This window comes from Falco rusticolus, chromosome 3 (genome assembly GCF_015220075.1).
Source record: "Falco rusticolus isolate bFalRus1 chromosome 3, bFalRus1.pri, whole genome shotgun sequence".
Classification (NCBI taxonomy): domain Eukaryota; kingdom Metazoa; phylum Chordata; class Aves; order Falconiformes; family Falconidae; genus Falco; species Falco rusticolus.
Genome location: NC_051189.1, coordinates 13,167,034 through 13,187,110, shown reverse-complemented (window position 1 = coordinate 13,187,110; position 20,077 = coordinate 13,167,034). Strand labels below are relative to the sequence as shown.

The following is a 20,077-nucleotide window of genomic DNA, read 5'->3' as shown; positions in this document are numbered from 1 at the left end:
GCGGATGTGGAAGAGACACTGGCCCACAACAGAAGGGTGCCTAGAGCTCAGCGGCTGGCCAGGGAAGCCCTCGTGCCACCCTTGTCCTTGCCCTGCCCCTCGGGCTGTGGCACAAGGTGGGTCAGCCACCAGCTGCTCCCTGGGACAGAGCAGAAACCTTTGAGCCCCGCTGGTTAACAGGCAGGGGATGCTGATTTCTAGCATGGTAGTTAACCAGCAGTTAACCTGGTTAACTTGCCCAGGCTGGGGCTCACGTGCTTCCCCACAGGGCTCTAACAGCTGCCGTTAGTGCAGATTGCGCTTGGGTGACGGATGCTCCATCAGGGCTCTGGGGGGTTGTTGCCACCACCAAAAGGATGGACAGCAAAGTTCCGAATCCAGCTTGGAGGGGCCCTGTCTTCTAGGGGGTACCTTCAGCCGGCGAGGCAGGCCACCTCCCTGTGAGACCTGGGAAGAGCCAGCCGTGGCTTCCCCACCAGTCCCCCCCATTCACTTTCTCACCTGCTCTAACAGGACCGTAGCGACACTGAAGTGGAGAAAATAAAGAGCACTCTCATCCTGTGCTATGGATACGTCGCTGTGTACGCGCCCAAGGAGCTGGTGCTGTCTAGGATTGAAGCAGACATCCTGAAGAACATCTTCCAGTACTTTAACACTAAGGTAAGCTGTTGGGACAGCCCATCCTCCCCGGGGAGGGAGAGCACGCCTGGATGAGCTGGAGCAGCCAGGCTCTTCTGGATGCTCTGCCTGAAGGGTCCTGCTGGGACACGTGGGCAGCCCCTGGGAGAAGGTCATTCACTACGGAGTCTTCTCTCTTGCGTGCATTGCTAACGTGTGTTGTTTTTTCACTTGTTCAGGTTCTGGGAATAAAGGTAGAAACCAAGGTACAGTGTGAGGCATTAAATCTGAACTCCTCTCTGCTCTTTCCCGCTGTGTCTGTCTGCCTCTTGCTCTGGGTTCCCCTGGAGAGCAGCCCCGAGCTGTGCTCGCAGCAGCACTCCTCTGCCCGTGGGGACTGGGAGAGCTGCAGGAGCTGCTGCTCCTCGCCCCGGGTGCCCCAGCCCGGTCCTCCATGCTGGAACTGTTGCCTGAGAGTGCTAAAACTCACAGCAGAGGGGAAGAGAAAAATGCTTTTCTGGCAGGACAGGAGCTGCGGGTGAAAGCGTGGCTCAGGGGGGCACCACCCTGCTGAAATGCTGAGCTGGCCAAAGGCTGCATTGGCCTCCCATGGTCAAGCTCGCTGCCCAGGGGCTGCCTTGAGCCTGCTGCCTTCCACCCATTCTGCTGAGGCCGTGCCTTTCCTGCGAGCTCTGCGTGGCTGGAGCTCACAGAGCCATCCCCAGGAGAGAGCGAGTCGGTGTGGGTTTGCTCTCGTGGCAAGCCGTGCCGTGCCCACCCTGGGAGGCGAGGACTGGGGGTTGCTCCCCAGAGTGATGCTCGCCTCCCCTGCCCGCAGCAGGGAGCGGGGGGCAGTCAGGCAGCCCCCTGCCCCCCAGCACACGTGCTTTGCCAGGGTAGCTCAGGGACTCCAGAGACCAAGCTGCAACCCACCGCTGGGCTAAAATCCACTAAACTAATTTTCCTGCTTCACCCTGGAACAATCATTCAGTGGGATGGTATTAAAACCAAGATTACTGTCCTGGGGGCAGTGAGGGGCTGTATTTTTATATTTCTCTTTCTAAGGCTGAACAAGAAAAATGGCATTTGTCAAACTGAACTGTCAGGCCAAGGATTCCTTCTCTGGGCTCCACTAATGCGTTTTCCTTCTGGGCTCCCGCTGGCACTAACAGCTTCTGCAGAGCATCTCCAGCCCCCAAGCTGGGGACCCTCTGGCTCAAACCTTCCTGGGATGCTCACCTGTGAGCAGTGGGGACAAGGGGAGTGCTTTTTAATTGGGGTGCCTCCTCTCGACTGTCCTGGGACCCAAGCTGTGGAGGAAGAGCTCCTGGCTGGCAACTTCTGGAGTTGCCTTGAGCATCTGCATGCTGAGGGTGCTGCCTCGGCCTCGGCGGGGAGGAGGGAGACCCTGGAGGGCTGTCCTCATCCCAAGTGCTGCCAGGGAGTTCCTGGTGTCCAGCTAGCCCGAGACACTGGGGACAGGGTGTCCTTCTGCTCCCCGGTCACCAGAGAGCCTGTAACATGGATAAAGAGCAGAGAGCTGAGCCCATATGCTGCTAACAGCACAAGCCAAGCTGTCGTGCTCAGCCTGAGCATGTTTGCTTGGAGGGTCACCAGTGCCGGGTGGGATGAGACCTTACGGCTGTGTGGTAAGCCCGGTCTTCGCTTCTCACGCTGGGTTCTGCTCTCAGGACCTGACCCTGAAGCTGTGCCTCATCCGGAGCATCTGCATGATCAGCCAAGCCATCTACAACGGTGTGAAGTGCGGGGACTTCGTCTTCTCCCGCAAAGCTGAGCTGGTGGCCCAGATGGTGGTAAGAGCAAGCTCTGGAGGGTGGCCGGGCTAGGGGCTCGTCTAGAGGACACCGGGGAAGGGTCCCAACCCACACTTCTGAGGGTTATGTGTGGGTGTAGCTCCATCTGGAGTCTGTGCGAAGGGCAGGCACGAGTGCCCCGATGAGCCCTGTCTCCATGTGTCTGCCAGGTTCTGCTGGGGCAGGATGCAGCCGTCTGTGGTCCTGCAGCCCTCCAGCCTGGGCTCGGGTCCCAGCAGGGGGGTGAGCAGTGGGAGGATGGCTGGCTGCGAGCCAAACCAGACTGGCTTCTCCTGCCAGAGGCATGGGGTCGTTGGGTGGCACTTGGAGCGTCGGGCTAATGTGGAGGGGCGCCTGGCTTGCTGCATGAGGGAGGCTGGGCTTCGGGGCAGCAGTCACCCTGAAGCCTCTGCCCAGTGTGGGATGGGGCTGGCTGTGACCGTAACCATCCCCTTGTTCTGCCTTCCAGGAGTTCATAAAAGCAGAGCCGCCGGAGGCGATGCGGACGCCAGTTCGCCAGCGGGCGATGATCACCTGCACTTACCTGGTGTATCCTTCCTCTGCGCCCATCCCTGCGGGAATGCCGCTCTCAGGGCAGCGCTGGCTGGAGCTGCTGCACCCATGGAGCCCGACCCCGCTCCCCAGTTTGCCCCACGGGTCTGACAGCAGAGTGAGGGGCTCTCCCTCGGTGGGCGCGTTAGCGGTGCTGTGCCAGTCACGGTGAAGCTGGGCGGCCTGGCACGGCTGCCAGCTGGCTTCCCTCAGCGCTCCTGGGCTCGGTTCTCGTCGTACTCTGCAGTGAATGTTCTTGCTACAAAGCAGAGCCAAGGGCACTGCACTCTCAGTTACGCAAAGATGACTTCTGAGCTCCAGTTAAAAATACCCAGCACGTCACAGCTCCTGACACAGATACTGGGAACACTCTGCCTGCTTCCCATTAAAGCCACTGCCACTTAGTGTGGAGTCAAGTCAGACGGAATGCATATTAAAATCCTTGTTCCCTGCTTAGCCAGGTGAAAGGCGCTCCCAGAGCGCTCGATGCATCCGTGTTGCTTCCTTAACCTGGGGTCAGCATCCTGGAGCCTCACCTCAGTGATCCCGACAGGACAGAGCTGATTGATACCTGCCTTGCTAGCGTGCTTGCCCTTCCACCACTGGAGCTGGTGAAGGAGAGAGATGAGAATGGAGGCGATGCCTTACACAAGGAGGTGCGGGATCTGGCACCAGCAGGCTGAGGCAGGCAGGGAGCTGCTGGGGTGCCTGCCTGGCGTTGGCAGCACAAAGCCGCTGCGGAACTAACACCAGGTCGCTCACGACCCGGCTGGGTGATAGAGCTTCGTTCCGCAGTGTGGGAGCCGTGGTCACGGCCGATCCCGGGCACCGGTTCCCGGGCAGCGCACAGATGCTTTTCCACAGTCCCGTGAGCCACTGGGTGCCATGGCCCCGGCATCTCCCCGGCAGCAGACCGGCCGTGGGAAAGGCCTGTTTTCCATTCAGCTGGGCACCTCGGGGGAAGCAAGCTGCACCATTTCCTCTGCTCACTTATCTCTGGAAAAAGCCTGGCCCTTCTGTGCGCTGATAGCAAGTGAGAAAATATGAGCTTATCAGCAAGTCCAAATGCTGCTAATAAGAGCATGAACTCCCTCGAGGGAAAAAATCAAATGATCCTGGAAACCCTGCAGGGTAGAAGGGGCCTTTACATAACTAGCTTTTGAAAGGCTGCAGCTGCTTCTCAGTTGTGGTTGAGTGCTTAATGAATGAAAATAACATGCTGCTAATGAAGTTGTTGCAGCTGCTGGGTGGCTGCAGAGCAGCCCCTTGTTCCACCATATCGCCTGCCGCTGCTGCGGCTCCTTCAAGGTGAGCTGCAGAGCAGCAGCCTGGGGCTCTGCCTGTCCCTGGCTAGTGTTTGCAGGCATCTGGCCTAAAAGTTTCAGTTGTTAATCCTTTTCTCCTTCCCTTCCATCCTATGAAGCTTTGTAGCTTTTCTTTTTTGGAGTTTCTCCCAAAGTAAGTCCTGGAAGGAAACAGTAAGCATCTTCAAAGGGCTCATTCAGACTGGGCTCGCTGGAATTTGTCCCCAAGGGGGAGAAGGACCAAATTCCCTTCTGGAAGGTCTGTGCTGAAGCCTGTGTGCTAGCGTGCTTGGCTCTGACTAGCTGCTGGCACCTGGTGCAGATCATGACCACCGCAGTGCTGACCCCCACCACGTACCTGGCGCTTCCAGCGGAGGTGGATTGTGCAGCTGGGGTTTTGGTCCCTGCTGTGTTTTCCTGCTAAGCTGGAGGTGGCTGCCTCTTGGCACCCGACACCTGGGAGAGTGCCACAAGCTGGGAATAGGCACAGAGAGAGCACTGTTCCTCCCCGGGTGCCTGGGCTGGCTCTCTGGGACGAGGCACAGCGCTTGTGTAGCCTGCAGTCGGTCTTTCCTCCTTAGATGCTGTATGGTGACACCATCAGTGCCCTTAAAGACCTGCTGAAGAGTCTCCTGCAGAGGAACTTGACCCCCCATGGGCTGCAGGACATGTTTGCGGTAGGTGCAGGCTGGCTTTGCGGGGTTCTTTGGGGAGAAGCAGGGAGGCAGAGGTGCCTGCCTGCTGACCAGAGGTCACCAGGCAGAGACAGCTTTGGACCCAGGGCAGGAGACAGTGAGACGGGTCCTTGTTTCTCTGTGTGATGTGAGGTCCAGTGTGACCCTCGTCACCCTCCTGCAGAGGCTGGGCACACAGCATGGCTGCTCTGGGGTGGTGCTCATGCTGCCTGGCTGAGGCAAGGTCTGGAGGGGAGGGCACAGACAATTGCCCCTTTGGGCATTCTTGCTGTTGCCTGAGAAGGGTGGCCAGCACATGGCCCAGGAGGAGGTCTCTGGTAGTGGGGGGGCGTGCATGCAGCCTCACCAGGAGGCAGAGACCTCGTGTTGTCCTGAAGATGAGCCAGGATGAGTTGTTTGCTTGGGTCGGGGCCGTATTTCCCACAGCCCATGTGTGCACCATGGGCTGAGGTTGCCTTGGCTGTGCAAGGCAACGCAGCTGAGCCTCTGCTCACCTTTCTGATGCTGTTCGCCTGCAGCATTTAGGCCCCTGGATCAAGTCGAACAAGGAACATGAGCGGCAGCGAGCGGTGGAGGTCAGCGCTGCCTTGCTGGACTTCTACCTGAGCAAGCTGAACGTCAATGTAAGTAAGCCCAGTGCTCGAGTGCCTTTCTTCCCACCGCTGCCGGCCTTGCTGGGGCTCGTGCGTGCGTATGTCCTCCCCCGCGGGGGTGTGAGGGTGGGCTTCGTGGCGGTCAGGAAATGCTGTACCCTCTAGAAGCGTCCTCCCCTGCTCTCCTCGCTAGCGTTGCCTGCATGTGTCGTCCCTGCAGACCGTTATCCCCTTCTACAACCTCAGCGTCCTGATCGCGCTCTTCTCCCCGCGCTGCTCGGACTCCTTGGCCAGCGTTCGGCAGCATGCCGTCGACTGCGTCTACAGCCTGCTCTACATCCAGCTGTGCTACGAAGGTGGGCGCGCTGGCGGCGGGGGGTTTCACCGCTCGGGCGGTCGGTGCCGGCAGCAGGAGCCCGGTTCTCCGCAGCTGGGCAGAGGGGTGCACGTCCCATCCCTTCGCGTACGCCATCCCGAAGGGGGAACCCGCCGGCGCGGTTTGCTGCGGGAGCAGGGCTGGTGGAGAGCATCCCGCGAGGGTTTGGGTTTCCAAGGCTCTCTCCATCGCCTGAGCGCGGAGGAGCAGGGCTCTGAGCCTGGCGTTCTCCTTCTCTCCGGGAGAGGTCAGTCCTCCACTTCAGGTGGCCCGAGCATTGAGCAAAGTGAAGCCCTGGGGAGGACTTTGGGTCCCGCTCTCCAGAGCGCTGTGGCTCCTTGCAGGGCAAGCTCTCCTGGCTCTTGGCAGCAGCTTCGGTTTCTTGGCTCCCTCCTGGGAGCTGGGCCAGCTGGCGAGTAAAGCGCAGCTCTCCGCAGCAGCACGGGGAGGTCTCTTTTGGGTGTAAAATCAGAGGAATGCTGCTCACTGAATGCTCCCTCTGAATCCAGGTTTTGCCCGGGATCACAGAGATGAGATGGTGGAGGGGCTGAAAGCTCTGAAGAAAGGCCTGGAGGAGCCTGACTTCACCGTTCTCTTCCATACCTGCAACAACATCGCCATGGTAAGGTGGAGGGCACATCCAGCCTGGCCCTGGTCTTTGCAGGGTGGTGAGGCTGTGGAGTGGGAGCTGCAGAAGACTTGATGCCTCATCTGTTCTGACCAGCCACACGGTCTGGAGGCTGCTGGGGAGTCAAAAACTTACCTTGGTTTTGGTCTGCAGTCTTCTCCAGCTGGAGGGTTCCCCTGGCTTGGCCAGGGGATGCTTAGAGCATCTCACCCCCATTGGGAAGCTGCTGGGTGCCCTCTTTGGGCATGCATGCCCCAATGAGGACATCTGTGCAGATGCTCTGGGGGCACACAGGGACTCATGCCTGGCTGTGCCATGGCTCGGTGCATCTGTTCGGGGCTCTGACAGGCAGCCTGAACCCTTCAGCCATCGATGCTCCCAGTGCTGGGGTCAAAAACTTACCTTGCTGTATAAAATGCACATAGTTTCTGTGCATGTCACCTAAAAGAGGTGGTCTAGCTCAGCCCTGTGGGACCTGTCTGGGGCCACCGGCATGCTCCGTGGTGGAGACTTTGGTACATTGTTCTCCTCTATGGAAGCTGCTGGCTGAAGGAAGCCCTGTTGCTGGCTGGGCTCTCCTGTGGAGCATGGGGTGGTTGGCTCGGGACCTGCAGCTCCTGGGCTCCTGGCTGCCTCCCAGTATGGCTGTGACACTGGTAAAGCCATTCTGGGCACATACTGGACACCCAAAAGGGTCCGAGTGTGGTGCTCAAACCACAGTGATTCAATAGTTGTGGACAGTATCTGGGGTCTGGTGGTGAGGGATGGGAGGAGGGGTGACCACTCGGCTTTTGTGGGAGCTGCATGCGTCAGCTCCTCTCTGATGGCCATTTTCTCTGCTGAGAGCTCCACAAGCATTGCTCCGGAAGGACCTGTAGCTGTGGAGAAGCTGGTGGGATCTTTTTGTCGTGGAAAAGCTGCAATTTCCCAAGTGTTGTTGCTCCAGTGGACATTCATAGAATCACAGAATGCTTTGGGTTGGAAGGGACCTTAAAGACCATCCAGTTCCAACCCCCTGCCATGGGCAGGGACACCTTTCACTAGACCAGGTTGCTCCGAGCCCCATCCAACCTGGCCTTGAGCTCCCAGGGATGGGGCACCCACAGCTGCTCTGGGCAGCCTGTGCCAGCACCTCACCACCCTCAGCGTAAAAAATTTCTTCCTTATATCTGACCTAAATCTCCCCTTTTTCAGCTTAAAGCCATTCCTTCTTGTCCTGTTGCTACAGGCCCTTGTACAAAGCCTCTTGCCAGCTTTCTTCAGGTGCTGGGAGGTGCTCTAAGGTCTCCCTGGAGCCTTCTCTTCTCCAGGCTGAACCACCCCAACTCTCTCAGCCTGTCTTCATTCTCCCTAACTTCTCTACTGAGCAGCTTATTCCACCCTCAGGTCTGGAGAGCATAAGACCTGGGAAAGCATCTCTCAGTGGTCACCAGAGCAGGGTTAATGGCTTGGTTGCATTGTACCAACCCATCCCAAGAGAGCCCCAGGTTATTTGGCCAGTGGCGTGGGGCAGGTGGCCTGGCCCTTGCTCCTCTTCATCACCACCGATTTGGGCTCTGGGCTGACGGTCCCACAGGGCACTGAGCCGAGGAACGGGTCATCCTGCCTGCAGCTGGGGGAGCCGTAAGCTGTGCAGGGCGCCCGTTGTCTGGGCTCTGCCAGTGTCGGCGAAGGGTCCGCTCTTGTCAGAGAGTGACAAAAACCTGTAGCTTAACTCCGCTTGCCCTCCCCTTAGGTGATCGGGAAGCGCATCCCTCCGGACCAGCTGATGAGCCTCCTGCTCGCCATGTTCGAGGGGCTGGCAGACCCTGATAAGAACTGTTCCCGAGCAGCCACCGTCATGATCAACTCCCTCCTCAAAGAGCGTGGGGGGGTCTTGCAGGAGAAGGTGAGCTGCTGCTGCTTGGCCTTGGCACGGCCTCCCTGGTCCAAACGCAGCCCTGGGGAGGCAACTCCAGCCAGGTCTTGCTGCTGCCCCTTCTTCCTGCGTACTCAGCCTGATAGCTTCCCCTTGCGGCTCCAGCAGCTGGTTTGATGGGGGGGGTGGGCTTCCCTGGTATAGGCAGAGATGCTCCAGCAAGGGGCAAGCCCTGGGCGGGAGCATGATGCCCAGCACAGGAAGGGGTCCAGCCCTGATGGAAGAAGGGAGGTGTTTAACCCCCGTCTGTATCAGCTATTGCCCTTGCATCCCTGGCCGGGAGGAACGCTTGCCCCAGAGCTTTTGGGGGCTGTGGCGCCTGACCTTCTTTGTGTCCCATGGGCATGTGCGCTCATGCTCTCCTCCTCCATCCTCGTAGCCGGGGAAGGCTGCTGTGTGGTAGGAGGCGGCTGCTGGCGAGGCCAGCTCCGGTCTGGCTCCCGCTCGAGTTGAGGAGTTCAGAGAAGCTCACTTTACCAGAAGGGCTCAGGCTCCCTGTGAAACCTTTGCAAGCTCTGGGGGAGCCCAGGGTTCCTGGCTGGGAAGCCAGTCTGAGGGCTTAGAGGTGCTGGACACAGAAGGCTTTTTTTGTCTAATCCACTACCTTTTGGGCTAAGCTCCCCCTTTCTCTCGCAGTAATTGGAAACACCAGGTCTCCCGTGACTCCTCGGGCTTGCTTTTGTGCTAGAGCTTCTGCTAAAGTCCTGCTCGCTACCTATTAGCCTCTCTCCTACGCGGGATTGCTCCAGCTTACATGACTCACCTTTCGGTCAGATCCAGTCCAGCCCAGATCCTGAAATCTGAACCGATGCTAAGCCTCGGAGTCGGTGGGGCAGACCCGAGCGCAGCTGGGGACGGAGCACTCGGCTGCTCTGCGCCTAATCTCGGGAATTTGCTGCCAGGCCTGGTCTGCGCGTGAACTTCCTATTTGTCTTAACGTGCGTTTTATGGCTTGTAGCGAGTGCCGAGGTGTCTCCCTGTGTTCAGCTTGAGTTCCTCTTAGGAACTCGCTTGCCGAGCTCCTCTTGCTGCACCCGTGTCGAGGCTGGGCCTTTAGCATGAGCGCCTTGCCGGGAGGCTGTGTCTCGGGGGAGGTGGGGGTCCTTGTTGGATCCTCTTTCCCCTGGGAATACCCTGCAGCCTCCCCTGACACCTGTGTGGCAGGGTGGGGGAGGGTCCTTGAATTCCAGAGAGGTCTGTGGTTCTGCATGCACCCGCCCAGCGAGCAGGGAGACTTCCCTCAACTGGGAGGATGAGCCTGATGGTCCACCCACCCACCTTGTCTCCTAAAGTCCTGTTACCCGCCTGGGCTGCTGTCAAGGGAAGGGACACGGGTGTCCTGGCTGCAGGGACTCTCTGATGGTGACCCCAAGTGCTCAGTATGTCCTGGCCCTCAGCTGGATGCCGCTCTGTTTTCTTCCCACAGGTGCCTGACATCATGAGCATCATCCACAGCAAGCTGGAGGAGGTGGATGAGGAGCACATCCGCAAAGCAGCCCAGCAGACAGTGTATATCCTGGCCTCCCAGCACAAGAGCGTGGTGGTCTCCAGCCTGCTGGGCAGCTCGCTACCCTTTGACAGGTCCTGCCCCACTCTGTCGCGGTGGCCCGGTGCCCGCACGTGCTCTCACGGTGCCTGGGCTTCAGAGCAGCTTTCGCCTAAGCTGCGGATAAGCTTTTGGCTGCTTATGCCAGTAATCAGACCCTGCTGGAATTTCCTTTGCACGCTCAAGGATCAGCATGGCCGCTTGCTGCTGGAGCTGCCTTTCGGGGGGCTTGATGGGCTTAGAGGCTCTGGCAGTGCAAACTAGCAAAGCTAGAGAGCCGAGCATGGCTGGGGTGCTTGGTGCTGCTTTACGGAGCCAGCCACCTGCCCCAGAGCTGCTGAGTCAGTGCCAGCCCTGGGCTGAGCCTTGGGCAGATGTTCTCCTCCTCCTCGTACTGTTCCTGCCGCGGCGGGCAAGCTTGCAAACCATACGGGGCAAGGCAGGAGCTGGTATCGGGGCAGCTGTGGGGTTTTGGGGTTGCAGGGCAGCTCTGGATCTTGTCTGAGAGCAGCTGCTGCGTGAGGATCGCCCTGTGCAGCCACTGCTGTCGGGGGAGGCTGCTGCCCAGCCTTGCACTGCACACAGCTCCCACCCAGGACAGCTGTCCGGCCGGGGCTTGCCATTGCTGTGGGCTCCCACTCTCAGTGCCGGCTTTGCCAGCAGCGAGGCACTAGCCACTGTGGCAGTGGGGCTCCTGTCTGGTGTTGATGTGCTCCTCGCCTGCTTTTGTGTGGTGGGTGAAGTGACCCAGGTGTTCCCTGGCGCAAGGAGAGGGCCGATGCTCACTGCCCCTCAAACGAGGGAGTTAATGAGATGGCAGCTGGTGCCAACGCAGCGCTCCCCTCCCTCTTCTCCTCTAGCCACACGTGCACCATGTGGAGGTCACTGGCCACCGAGCCCACCCTCACCTCGCAGATCCTGGAGCAGCTCTTGGAGAAGGTGAACAGGGATGTCCCGTACAAGGAGAGCAAGTGCTTCCTGCTGGGGAGTGGATCCGAGCGCATCGCGACACCCCTGCCCTTGGCTGTAAGTGTCCTGCCACTGGCCCTGCCCTGCTCCCAGCCCCGCAGGAGATGCCCTTCCCCACATGGACACCTGGAATGCTTTTTTCATTTCCTTGGCTCGGGGGTTTGTGCCAGGCGTGGACTCTGGAAATAACGCATCGCTGTGTAATGCCTATTAGAGCTAATCCACCGGCTCGTAAAAAGCCTCTCAGGTGTCCATCCTCAAGGGAGACCACTTTGCATTTTATCCCTTCAGAAAAAATAAACCCAGCTTGGCAGCTTTCTAAGCAGTAAAGCAGCTGTGAAAATTTCCTCCTTCTCTGAAGGACCAAATGCAGATGGTACACAATCAGCCACACGGAAAGCAACTCCCCCTCCCCTCCCCACTCTGGTTTTAACACCCCTCTATATTGTGCCGTGTAATTACGGCTTTTTAACTTGGCCGGAATAGGGCTCTGCGAAGGGCTCTGTGTGTGCCTTGTCTTCCTGCCCATAAAACCTGAGCTCTTGGATCTGCTCTCCTTCCCCAGGTACAGACTTCAAACCTCTCCCAGCTGGAAACACCCAGCTTTCCCCAGAAGCAGGGCTTTTAACAGCAGCTCTAGCTCCATCAGAGCCGCGTGTGGGATGCAGAGAGGTTACGCTGCGGGTAGATGCCGATGCATTGTTAGACTTGGCGTTGCAGGAAGGAGGGAAAAAAGCCCCCCCGTGCTCTCGCTGGGTTATTTACTAACAGATAGCAGCATGGTGTGGGAGATCCCCTCCTAATCCTCTTCTCCCGCGTGTTCCCCCTCTCTCTCCAGGCCACATGTGCTTTGTATGAGATCATGTCTGCTCCGGAGTCTGGGGCAGCAGTGCTGGGACTCTACCCGCCGCTGTTTGTGACTCTCCTGCTGCGCGTCAGCTGCACCGTGGGTGTTCAGCTACCGAAGAACCTGCAGAGCAGGGAAAGGAGGAGCAGCAGCCACGGCCCGGCCCCTCGGAGCCTCCATCCCTGCAGGTACGGCCAAGCCAGGGCGCTGGGCGGCCGGTGCGGAGGGAACGCGCCGACCCGCCATGTGGAACTCATTTTTGTTTGTACAAACACAATAGTGTGTGCTGTGGCTGTAATCGTCGGGCTGGGTAATAACACCCGGGACATAACGCCTTAGGTATGACGGCCTGACCTCTGGTGCGGTTTGGGCTTGGGGGGGTGTGTGTTTTTGGGGGTTTGGGTTTTTTTGTGTGTGTGTTTTCTTCTTCAGAACACAAACTCTAAATTGGGAAGCATTAAATCAGCCGCCCCTGCAGCCGCAGGGAAAGATGTGCTTTGCAGAGCCTGGGCAGCCACGGTGCCAGAGCTCTGCCAGATTGCGTTCCTGCCGCAGCCTCCCGAAAAACCCTTGCTGGCTTTCAGGAGCGGGTCTTGGCAGGGCCCCCCCAGGGCTGGCTGGGCACGTTGGAGGCAGATGACCATTTCTCGGGGAGGGAGGATGTCTCCGCTTCCCTGAAGGATGAGGAGGGGAAGCTGGAAAGAGCAAACTTTTTGGCTTCGTTGTGTCGATGGCTGCAGCATGTCTCTGTCACAACAAGTTGCTGCCCCTTGAGCGAGCAGCACTGGGCCACGCTGCTGTCTTCTCCCACATACAGGTGGCAGTGCCAAGCCACTGCATCTGCCTTGTCCTCCTGCGGTGCTTTCCGCCTGCTGAGGGATGGGGTCCCAAACAGCCACCACTCGGCTGCTGTGCCCCCCAGCCTGCTTGCAGCAAATGCCTTTGGGTGGCCGCACCGAGAGGCGATGCTGGGCGGGCAGCGGGGTGAGCAGCACCTTTTTTAAAATGTGGGTTCAGGTCCTGGCCTCTCTCTGGGGCTGGCTCATCTAGATTTGAAGAGTGTTGTAAAAATGATTTCTCTTTCCTGAGAGTCCGGGCAGCCTCAAAGGGCCGGTTGCTGAACCCAGGAAAGAGTCACCACAGCTGCTAAAAAATAATCCTCTGCTGAGCCAGGCGGCCCTGTTCAAGCACCGAAGGGTGTCTGCTGGCGCAGGGTGCCCGTGTCAGTCCTGTGCATCTGCCCTCCTTAGAGAGCAAGGATGCTGAAAGGGCCCCTGCATGTGAGGCTTTCCTGGGGCTGCAGCGGAGGTGGTGGCTGCAGCCCTCTGCCAGGTCCAGGTGCGCAGGGTCCATGTCCCCTGTGGGCTCTGCATCCAGTGCAGGCTACTGTTCCACACCACTCCTGAGCCTTGCTCAGACGTGCTGAGCGCCATCAGCTCCCGGAGGTTTCCAGCAGAGCCTTTGCCCCGGGAGAGCTGGGATACCATGAAGACAGAGCCCGTCTTTGGCAAGCTGCAGGGCTCCCCCCTGGGAGCGAGTGGCTGTAGCCCCTGGTGCAGGGGGGGCTGCCGGGCCACTGGATGTGTCCCGTCGATCTGTGCAGGTCCTCAGCTTCTTGTGGGCGTTGGGCTGGATTGGTGCGCAGCGCTGGCTCTCCAGCTGTTGCCTGTGCCCTGTGTGGCTCCGGCTGGGGCTCCTGCGGGGCCTGCCTGTGCCTCGCAGCTCGAAGGGGTTCTTCTTCTCTCCTGCACCTCTGAGCTACCCTGGGGATGCCTTGGTCTGTAGGAGAAAGGATCAGGGCTTCTCTCTTCAGCCTCTGTAGGTGATGTGGATATGAATGAGATACAAACAGTCCTGCTCCTGCACGCGGTGGCTCTGCCTGCCTGGCGACCCTTGTGGAGCTGCTCCGGGGCTGGGCTGGGTGCTGACACGCATCGGTCATCCCAACCGGCCACACTGCCTACTCTGGATGCGGTGTCTGAAGCGGCACCAGTGCCCCTCAGCCTTCAGCCCAACTCCTGGTGGCTCGTCTGCCGCCGCGCAGCCCTGCTGTTGCGACCGGGAGTGCCCTCGTCCTGCAGCCAGCGGTCTGGCTGACCAGCGGGACCGTTAAATCTATGGGGATGTCGGGGTTAAGCCCAGACCTGAGGCAGCGGTGGCAGGAGGTACTGTGGGCTTAGTGGGGCTGGAAGGGCAGGGAGCCCTTCTCTGGAGCTGCTTCTCCAGCTACCTGCTTGCTCCCTCCACTAGCAAAATGTTTACAGGTTCCCCTGGAGCGTGGGTCAGAGCAGTGCAGAGCGCGGGGAGGGAGCTCAGCCCTCATTTTCAGTTTTATCCTCTTGTGGGTTTCCAAACTTGGGTTTTTGACAGGGTATTATTAGTCTTGGGGGGGGGGGGGGAAGACTGGAGGAGCCCAAAAAGACACCAGACAAAGCAGCTGCGAGCTGAAAGAGCTCTAGCATCGCTTGACGGTTCATTTGTTAAATCCCAAAGGATTGCTTCCTCCCCTGGAAAGGCTGTTTTCTCCCCCCTGAGCGGAGCGAGTGGCGCGGTGGCACTGGGCACGCTGAGCAGCACCCCGCCGTGCTGCTGTGCGCTCCCTCTTCACCTCGGGGAGCTGCCGCTGGCGTGGAGGTGACCTCTCCAGCAGGGAGATGTAATGAGTGGAAGCAGGTTGTTGTGCGGGATGCCAGGGCTGCTATCTGATTAGTGTTTTATTTAGACCACATGTTAGAATAAAATTAAACGAGCCAAATGCATTGGAGGAGCCGGCTGGTTAAGGCCGATCGTGGGTCGCCCTGTGGCGGCATCGCTTCCCGAGCTTGCAGCGCCCGCCCCGTCCCCTTGGGTGTTTTGCATGGCCGCAGACTGTGATGGCTTTGTGCAGGTCCCTGCAGCGGGAGCGGACACTTGCACTGCCTTTGTGGCTTTGGGCTCGTGCAGCCAGAACTGTCTGTTCTCGTCATGCTCTTCCCCCTTAACAGCTCCTGGAAGGGAGGCGTGGGCAGGTCCCAGCCAGACCCCGTGCCATAACGTGGGGAGCACTGAAGGGAACTCGAAGCAACTGGTTGCCTCCCAGGGAAGGAGGTGTCGGAGCCAGGAATGAGTGCTGTTCCTCCAAAAGCGTCTGGACTCCAAACAGCAGAGGGGATACAAAGCAGAGCGTGCTGAACTATTGCTGGGCCCACTGCTCCATCCGTGGAGGGGGGCTGGGGCTGGTCAAGCCCGTGGCCCTCCCCACTGCTGGCCTAGGCTTCTGTCTGGCTGTCTATCCCCAGAGCGAACCATCGGGGTACAAGAGCCCCCCAGGGTCCTTGTTGGGAGAAAAGGCGATGTGCTGGCCAGAAAATCAGTAGGAACCAGCAGCTCTTCAAGGCGGACACCCTAGATGTGGGATGGGGGAGCCCCCAGCCCCTCTCCTGCAGCCCCCAGGGAGCAGCTCTGCCAGAGGCTGGTTCTCTCCTGCCGGCGCCAATAGAGGCAGCCAACTTGGTCCCAGGCTTTGCGGGGTGAAGCTGGGCAGGATTGGTCCAGAGAGGTTTCTCACTGCTCTGAGCCCACGGCTTGCATTGCTAGGGCTGGCCCAACCGTGGGTGTGCTGGCGACGCTCCGCCTCACTCCACTGGGACCGCAGTCGGTGGGTCACATGCAGCGTGTGTGCCCTCAAGAAGGGAAGAAGCTTCCTTTGTCGCCGCTCCCCAGACGTGGCCGGCGGGCAGGCGCTCTGCTGGCTTTCTCAGTGCCGCTTCTCATCTCCCCGCCTGATCTTGCAGGTGTTGGTACGGAGCCCCCGTGGCCGGGCTGTGTGTTGGTGACGCTGCCGGCTTTTGGGGAGCCCGGAGAGCTGCTGCGTCACGCTGGCTCCTGCCAGAAATCTTCGGGGCCTGACTGGAGGGGCAGGGGATAGCACGTGGCTCTGCTCAGAGCCCTGTTTTCGCTCCTGCCACGTGGGTGCAGGCAGGCGGCTGCGTGCCCGTGAAGCCAGCGCTGACGGATGGAGGGGGAGCAGCCTTTGTCCAACGCGCAGAAAAACCGCGGGGATGTGAAATTCCAGCCTTGTCCCAGGAGCTGGTTACAATATCAAAGTAATTTCCTGTACGCGTTTTGAATTCTAAGTCTTCATGATATTTAAATGCCAAAGAGAGATGGTAAAGGTGAATATGATAGCTTGGCAGGAAAGGGAGGCTGGAAGACATGGGCTTTTGTTGGAAAGGAAGGAAGTGTCTATAGGACACTGTGGAAAAAGAAAACCTTGTGAATGAGCGGCTTTCGCCATCTGTCATGCAGGAGCAGCCTCTGGTTGTGTGGGGGCTTAACCTGCTGCACTCACCTTGGGCTTTTTAGCTCTTGTTAAGGAGCAGGAGAGTCTGGAGCAGCAGGCTGGGAGCCGAAATATCGGGGAGCTTCGAGCAGAGTGGGAATCCTGCAGTGGCGTGCAGGGGCTTTGCCGGGAACAATCCCTCCTGAGGAGCCACCCAGAGCACTGGGCTGGTGCTGGGACGTCGCCTGTCAGAGCCTGTCCACAGGCAAGGAGCTGGTGGGCATCTGCTGTCCATGAGCACCTGCCGGGAGGCTTTCTGTTGCTGTTCTCCTACATTGCAAGAAAATAAATGCCACTGCAGCTTTCTTGGACTACGTGACAGGTTCACCTGTGTGCAAGCATTGAGTTTTGAGGCTTATGGAGTTTTCTTACTCTTCAAAAATGTCAGTGGTCCTCATGCTGCTGCAGGAGGGGAGGTCTCCAAAGCTGGAGTGCAATTCAGGTTGGGCTTTGGGGGTGGTGGGCTCCCTGCCAGCAAGGGCGAAAACCCCAGGAACGGGCTGAAAGGACTGGAGATGTAGCGAATAATCAGACCAGAATTAGGTGGACCTCGTCTTGGGGCAGGGAGACTGGCTTGGTGTTCTTACCTGCAGCGCTGCATCCAGCTCTGGGGCCCCCAGCACAAAAAGGACACGGACCTGTGGGAGCGGGGCCAGAGGAGGCCACGCAGATGCTCAGGGGGCTGGAGCACCTCTCCTGCGGGGACAGGCTGAGAGAGCTGGGGTTGTTCAGCCTGGAGCAGAGAAGGCTCCGGGGAGACCTTAGAGCACCTCCCAGTACCTGAAGGGACCCACAAGAAAGCTGGGGAGGGGCTTTGTACAAGGGCCTGTAGCAATGGGACAGGGGGAATGGCTTTAAGCTGGAAGAGGGGAGATTTAGGTCAGATATCAGGAAGAAATTTGTTACTGTGAGGGTGGTGAGGTGCTGGTACAAGCTGCCCAGAGCAGCTGTGGGTGCCACATCCCTGGGAGCTCAAGGCCAGGCTGGACGGGGCTGGGAACAACCTGGTCTGGTGGGAGGTGTCGCCCATAGCCATGGGTGGGACTGGGGGGTCTCTAAGGTCCTTTCCAACCCAAAGTGTTCTGTGGTTCTGGGGCTGGGTGGCCACAGTGCAGTGGCAGCGTGCAGTGATGATTTCTGCCCTAGGGAGAGCGTGCCCCAGGGGCATGCTGTGGGCAGAGGTACGGCCACGTATCTGCTGAGCAGCAGCACTGGCGGAGCTCTGCTGTGTGGGACCCACTCTGCAGGACCATATGGCTCCTGGGGAGCGGAGCTGCCGGGCTGGCAGAGCTGGCATGTGTCTGGCTCTCCTGCTCCAAACAGGCAGTAGTAGGTGAAGTACGCACCACACCTCCCCACCAAATGAACTGCTGCGATGAAAAAAAAGAGCCTGGTTTTTATTCCAGGCTGCTGGAAGGGATTTTTGAGGTCAGAGACTTGCACTGTTGGAAGGACCTCTCTAAATGGAGCCGCTGCACGTCACTTGGCCCTTTCAGCCATGGCTGACGGGAAGGAAGGGCTCAGCCAGCGCGGGAGCTGCGTGCCCTGCAGCAGCTCGGGCTGCCTCTGGCTGGGCGAGAAAACTCGGAAGGCCTGGGCAGCCAGACTCCGGAACAGTGAAACCAGGACTGTTACGTAGACTGGCAGATTGGCACGGACAGATGGTGGAAGAATGCTTCCACCTAAGGTTTTCTTTAATTAGTAATTAATTCCTTGTTGTCCTGTAGTCTTCGTGATGCAGGGATGCTTAAAGGATGCTGGAAGACTCTCTGCCAGCCTGGGCTCTTCCCAAGAGCGGAGCAAGCTGGCGCAGCAAGCATTCGTGCTTCCGCTTTTCCGTTTGCCGTGGCTAGTGGAGCCCAGTGGCTGCTCTGTGGGCTCACCCGGATCGGTTTTGCAGGGCAGACCTGAGGGTCCTGCACTATCCACCCCAGGGGTCCATACCCTGCTGTCTGACTGGCTACCATGTGCCCCCTGCACCAGAGCGGTGCAGGACCAGCCAGCTCCTGCTCTGGCTCACAGGGGATGCAGCGCAGGTCTCTTGCTTTGCGCGCTAGACGTGGCTGTGCCAAGCAGAAAAGCAAACCTGCGTTCTTCTACTTGTTTCCTTTCCTGCTCCTCACGATTTTGTCGTGGGCAGGTGCTCGGCTTTGGCCCTTAAGGATGCTCTGCTTGGGGGAGCAGGTCCTCTGGGTGCTTTTGCTGGAGAACCCCAGCCCCAGCTCCTGATAAAACAGATGAGTGTGGTACAAAACTGCCCAAAGCCTCAGGTCTGGTGTGGCGAGGTGCATTGCCTGTGTGTACGGTGGTCAGGGCTCATTTTCTGTTGTTAGTCTCAACTTGGGCTGTGCCAGACGTGTGACTGGGTGTCCTTCATTAAGGCAAGCCGGGCTCTGTGGGGCTCCTGCAGCTGCTGGAGGACGTGGCTGCAGTGGAACCCTGTGGTTGCCTTCACCCTCCAGCCTCCTGGGGCTTGGCGGGGGTGGCGGTCCCTCCAAGCACTGGTCCCTTGTCACGGCAGCTTGGCCCGTCCCTACAAGAAGCCAAAATAGCAGGAATACAGCTCATAAGCTGCAAGACCTTCGTGTGGAGACGCTCCTACTAAATGATGTTTTCTTTGTGTGTGTGGTAACTACATTCCTCTTGCTTGTATTGAAGGCTAAGATTTATCCATTGCTAATATTTGTTTTGTTTTGACAGGATAATGTATGTTTCCCATATGCTGCTCTGTGCTCACAGCAAAATAATCCCTACCTATAAAATATTAATGCAAAAAACCCCTCCTTAAAGTAGTTCTGGACTTCTTTACTTTTCAGTCTATTGTCTTGGATCACTTTAACGGGAAACGTCACAGCATAAATGGAAGTAGCAGTGAGTTATGGGCTCGCTCACTCCAGCTAAAGCCCTCGCATAACTCATCCCGTCCTCAAGCACCTGAACGCCTCCCGCGTGTCCCCGCACTCCCCGGGCAAGAGGTTCCCTTGCCCGCCACCCCATGACCTGCCGCCACGGGCAGGGCTGCAGGCAGGGCAGGCAGCCCACCCGGACCTGACCGCCGTGCTTCTCTCCCCAGCTGTGCCGTGGAAACACTGAAGGTCATGCTGGCCCGGGGGGGCAGCGAGGAGGTGGCCAGGGCCGTGGGCAACGCCGGCGGCTGGGAGCTGATGGCAAGTCCGGAGAGGCACCACGATGGGATCGCCGTGCTCGCCCGGTAAGGTGGTGGTGCCACACACTGGTTCGCCGCTATTCCCTTTAGTTTTGGTGCAAGAGCTGCACCGCGGCTGTTGGGAGTGGGACAGCAAGCGGGGAGGGGGAGCTGCAGTGCCCGCCGGCTGGTGGTGCTGCCATGCCTGCTGCCCCTGCTGCCCCAGCACGCCCCTTGCTCGGGCTGGGTGGCAGCTCTCCAGCCACGTCACCCAAACCTTCACTGCCCTCAGCTGCTCTGCTGTGCTCTTGCCACAGCTCAGGCTCCCTGTTCCCTCCTAACCAAGGTGTGACGGACACTAAAAGGTTTCGGATAGAAACTTCTCCCCCCCCCCCCTTTTGCTGCTCCTAAAATGTCCTTGTGGTTCATTGAGTATAGCAGCAGCATTTGATCCCTGCAGACGGCCGGCTGGGCTGCCTGTCCTTCCCACCGCGGCTGCGCAGCCTGGTGCCAGCGGCAGTGAGCTTGGCACGAGTCGGCGAGGCCGAGGGACAGCCACAGACCATAGTTCGGTTCGGCGGAGCCTGGTTCAGCCGGGGACTTCACTGTCCCTCCACCCAGGGCTGTTAATAGCTCTTGGATGGCCACGGAGGAGATGAGCGGTTTGGGATTTTCCAGTATTTGCAAAAGTGCTTTATTGAACCTCCCAAACACTTGAGAGCGTCTCATCCAAAACAAAACCCGTCCCTCC

The 20,077-nt window shown here is 58.9% G+C and overlaps 1 protein-coding gene across 4 annotated transcripts in view; it reads left to right on the top strand.

The window, feature by feature from the left end:
• MROH1 (maestro heat like repeat family member 1) overlaps nt 1-20,077 on the top strand; it is a 56,954-nt gene that overhangs the window by 27,232 nt on the left and 9,645 nt on the right. Inside the window, exons 22-35 of one of the 4 annotated variants that reach the window (XM_037381022.1) lie at nt 514-660; nt 858-884; nt 2,310-2,432; nt 2,902-2,981; nt 3,505-3,640; nt 4,870-4,965; nt 5,502-5,606; nt 5,797-5,932; nt 6,462-6,574; nt 8,316-8,468; nt 9,925-10,079; nt 10,905-11,070; nt 11,852-12,048; nt 19,255-19,392. In XM_037381022.1, the coding sequence (XP_037236919.1) occupies nt 514-660; nt 858-884; nt 2,310-2,432; nt 2,902-2,981; nt 3,505-3,640; nt 4,870-4,965; nt 5,502-5,606; nt 5,797-5,932; nt 6,462-6,574; nt 8,316-8,468; nt 9,925-10,079; nt 10,905-11,070; nt 11,852-12,048; nt 19,255-19,392 (1,772 nt within the window). Of the gene's footprint in view, nt 1-513; nt 661-857; nt 885-2,309; nt 2,433-2,901; nt 2,982-3,504; nt 3,641-4,869; nt 4,966-5,501; nt 5,607-5,769; nt 5,933-6,461; nt 6,575-8,315; nt 8,469-9,924; nt 10,080-10,904; nt 11,071-11,851; nt 12,049-19,254; nt 19,393-20,077 lie in introns of all 4 variants that reach the window. The other 3 variants (XM_037381021.1, XM_037381024.1, XM_037381023.1) reach the window with 3 other exon arrangements.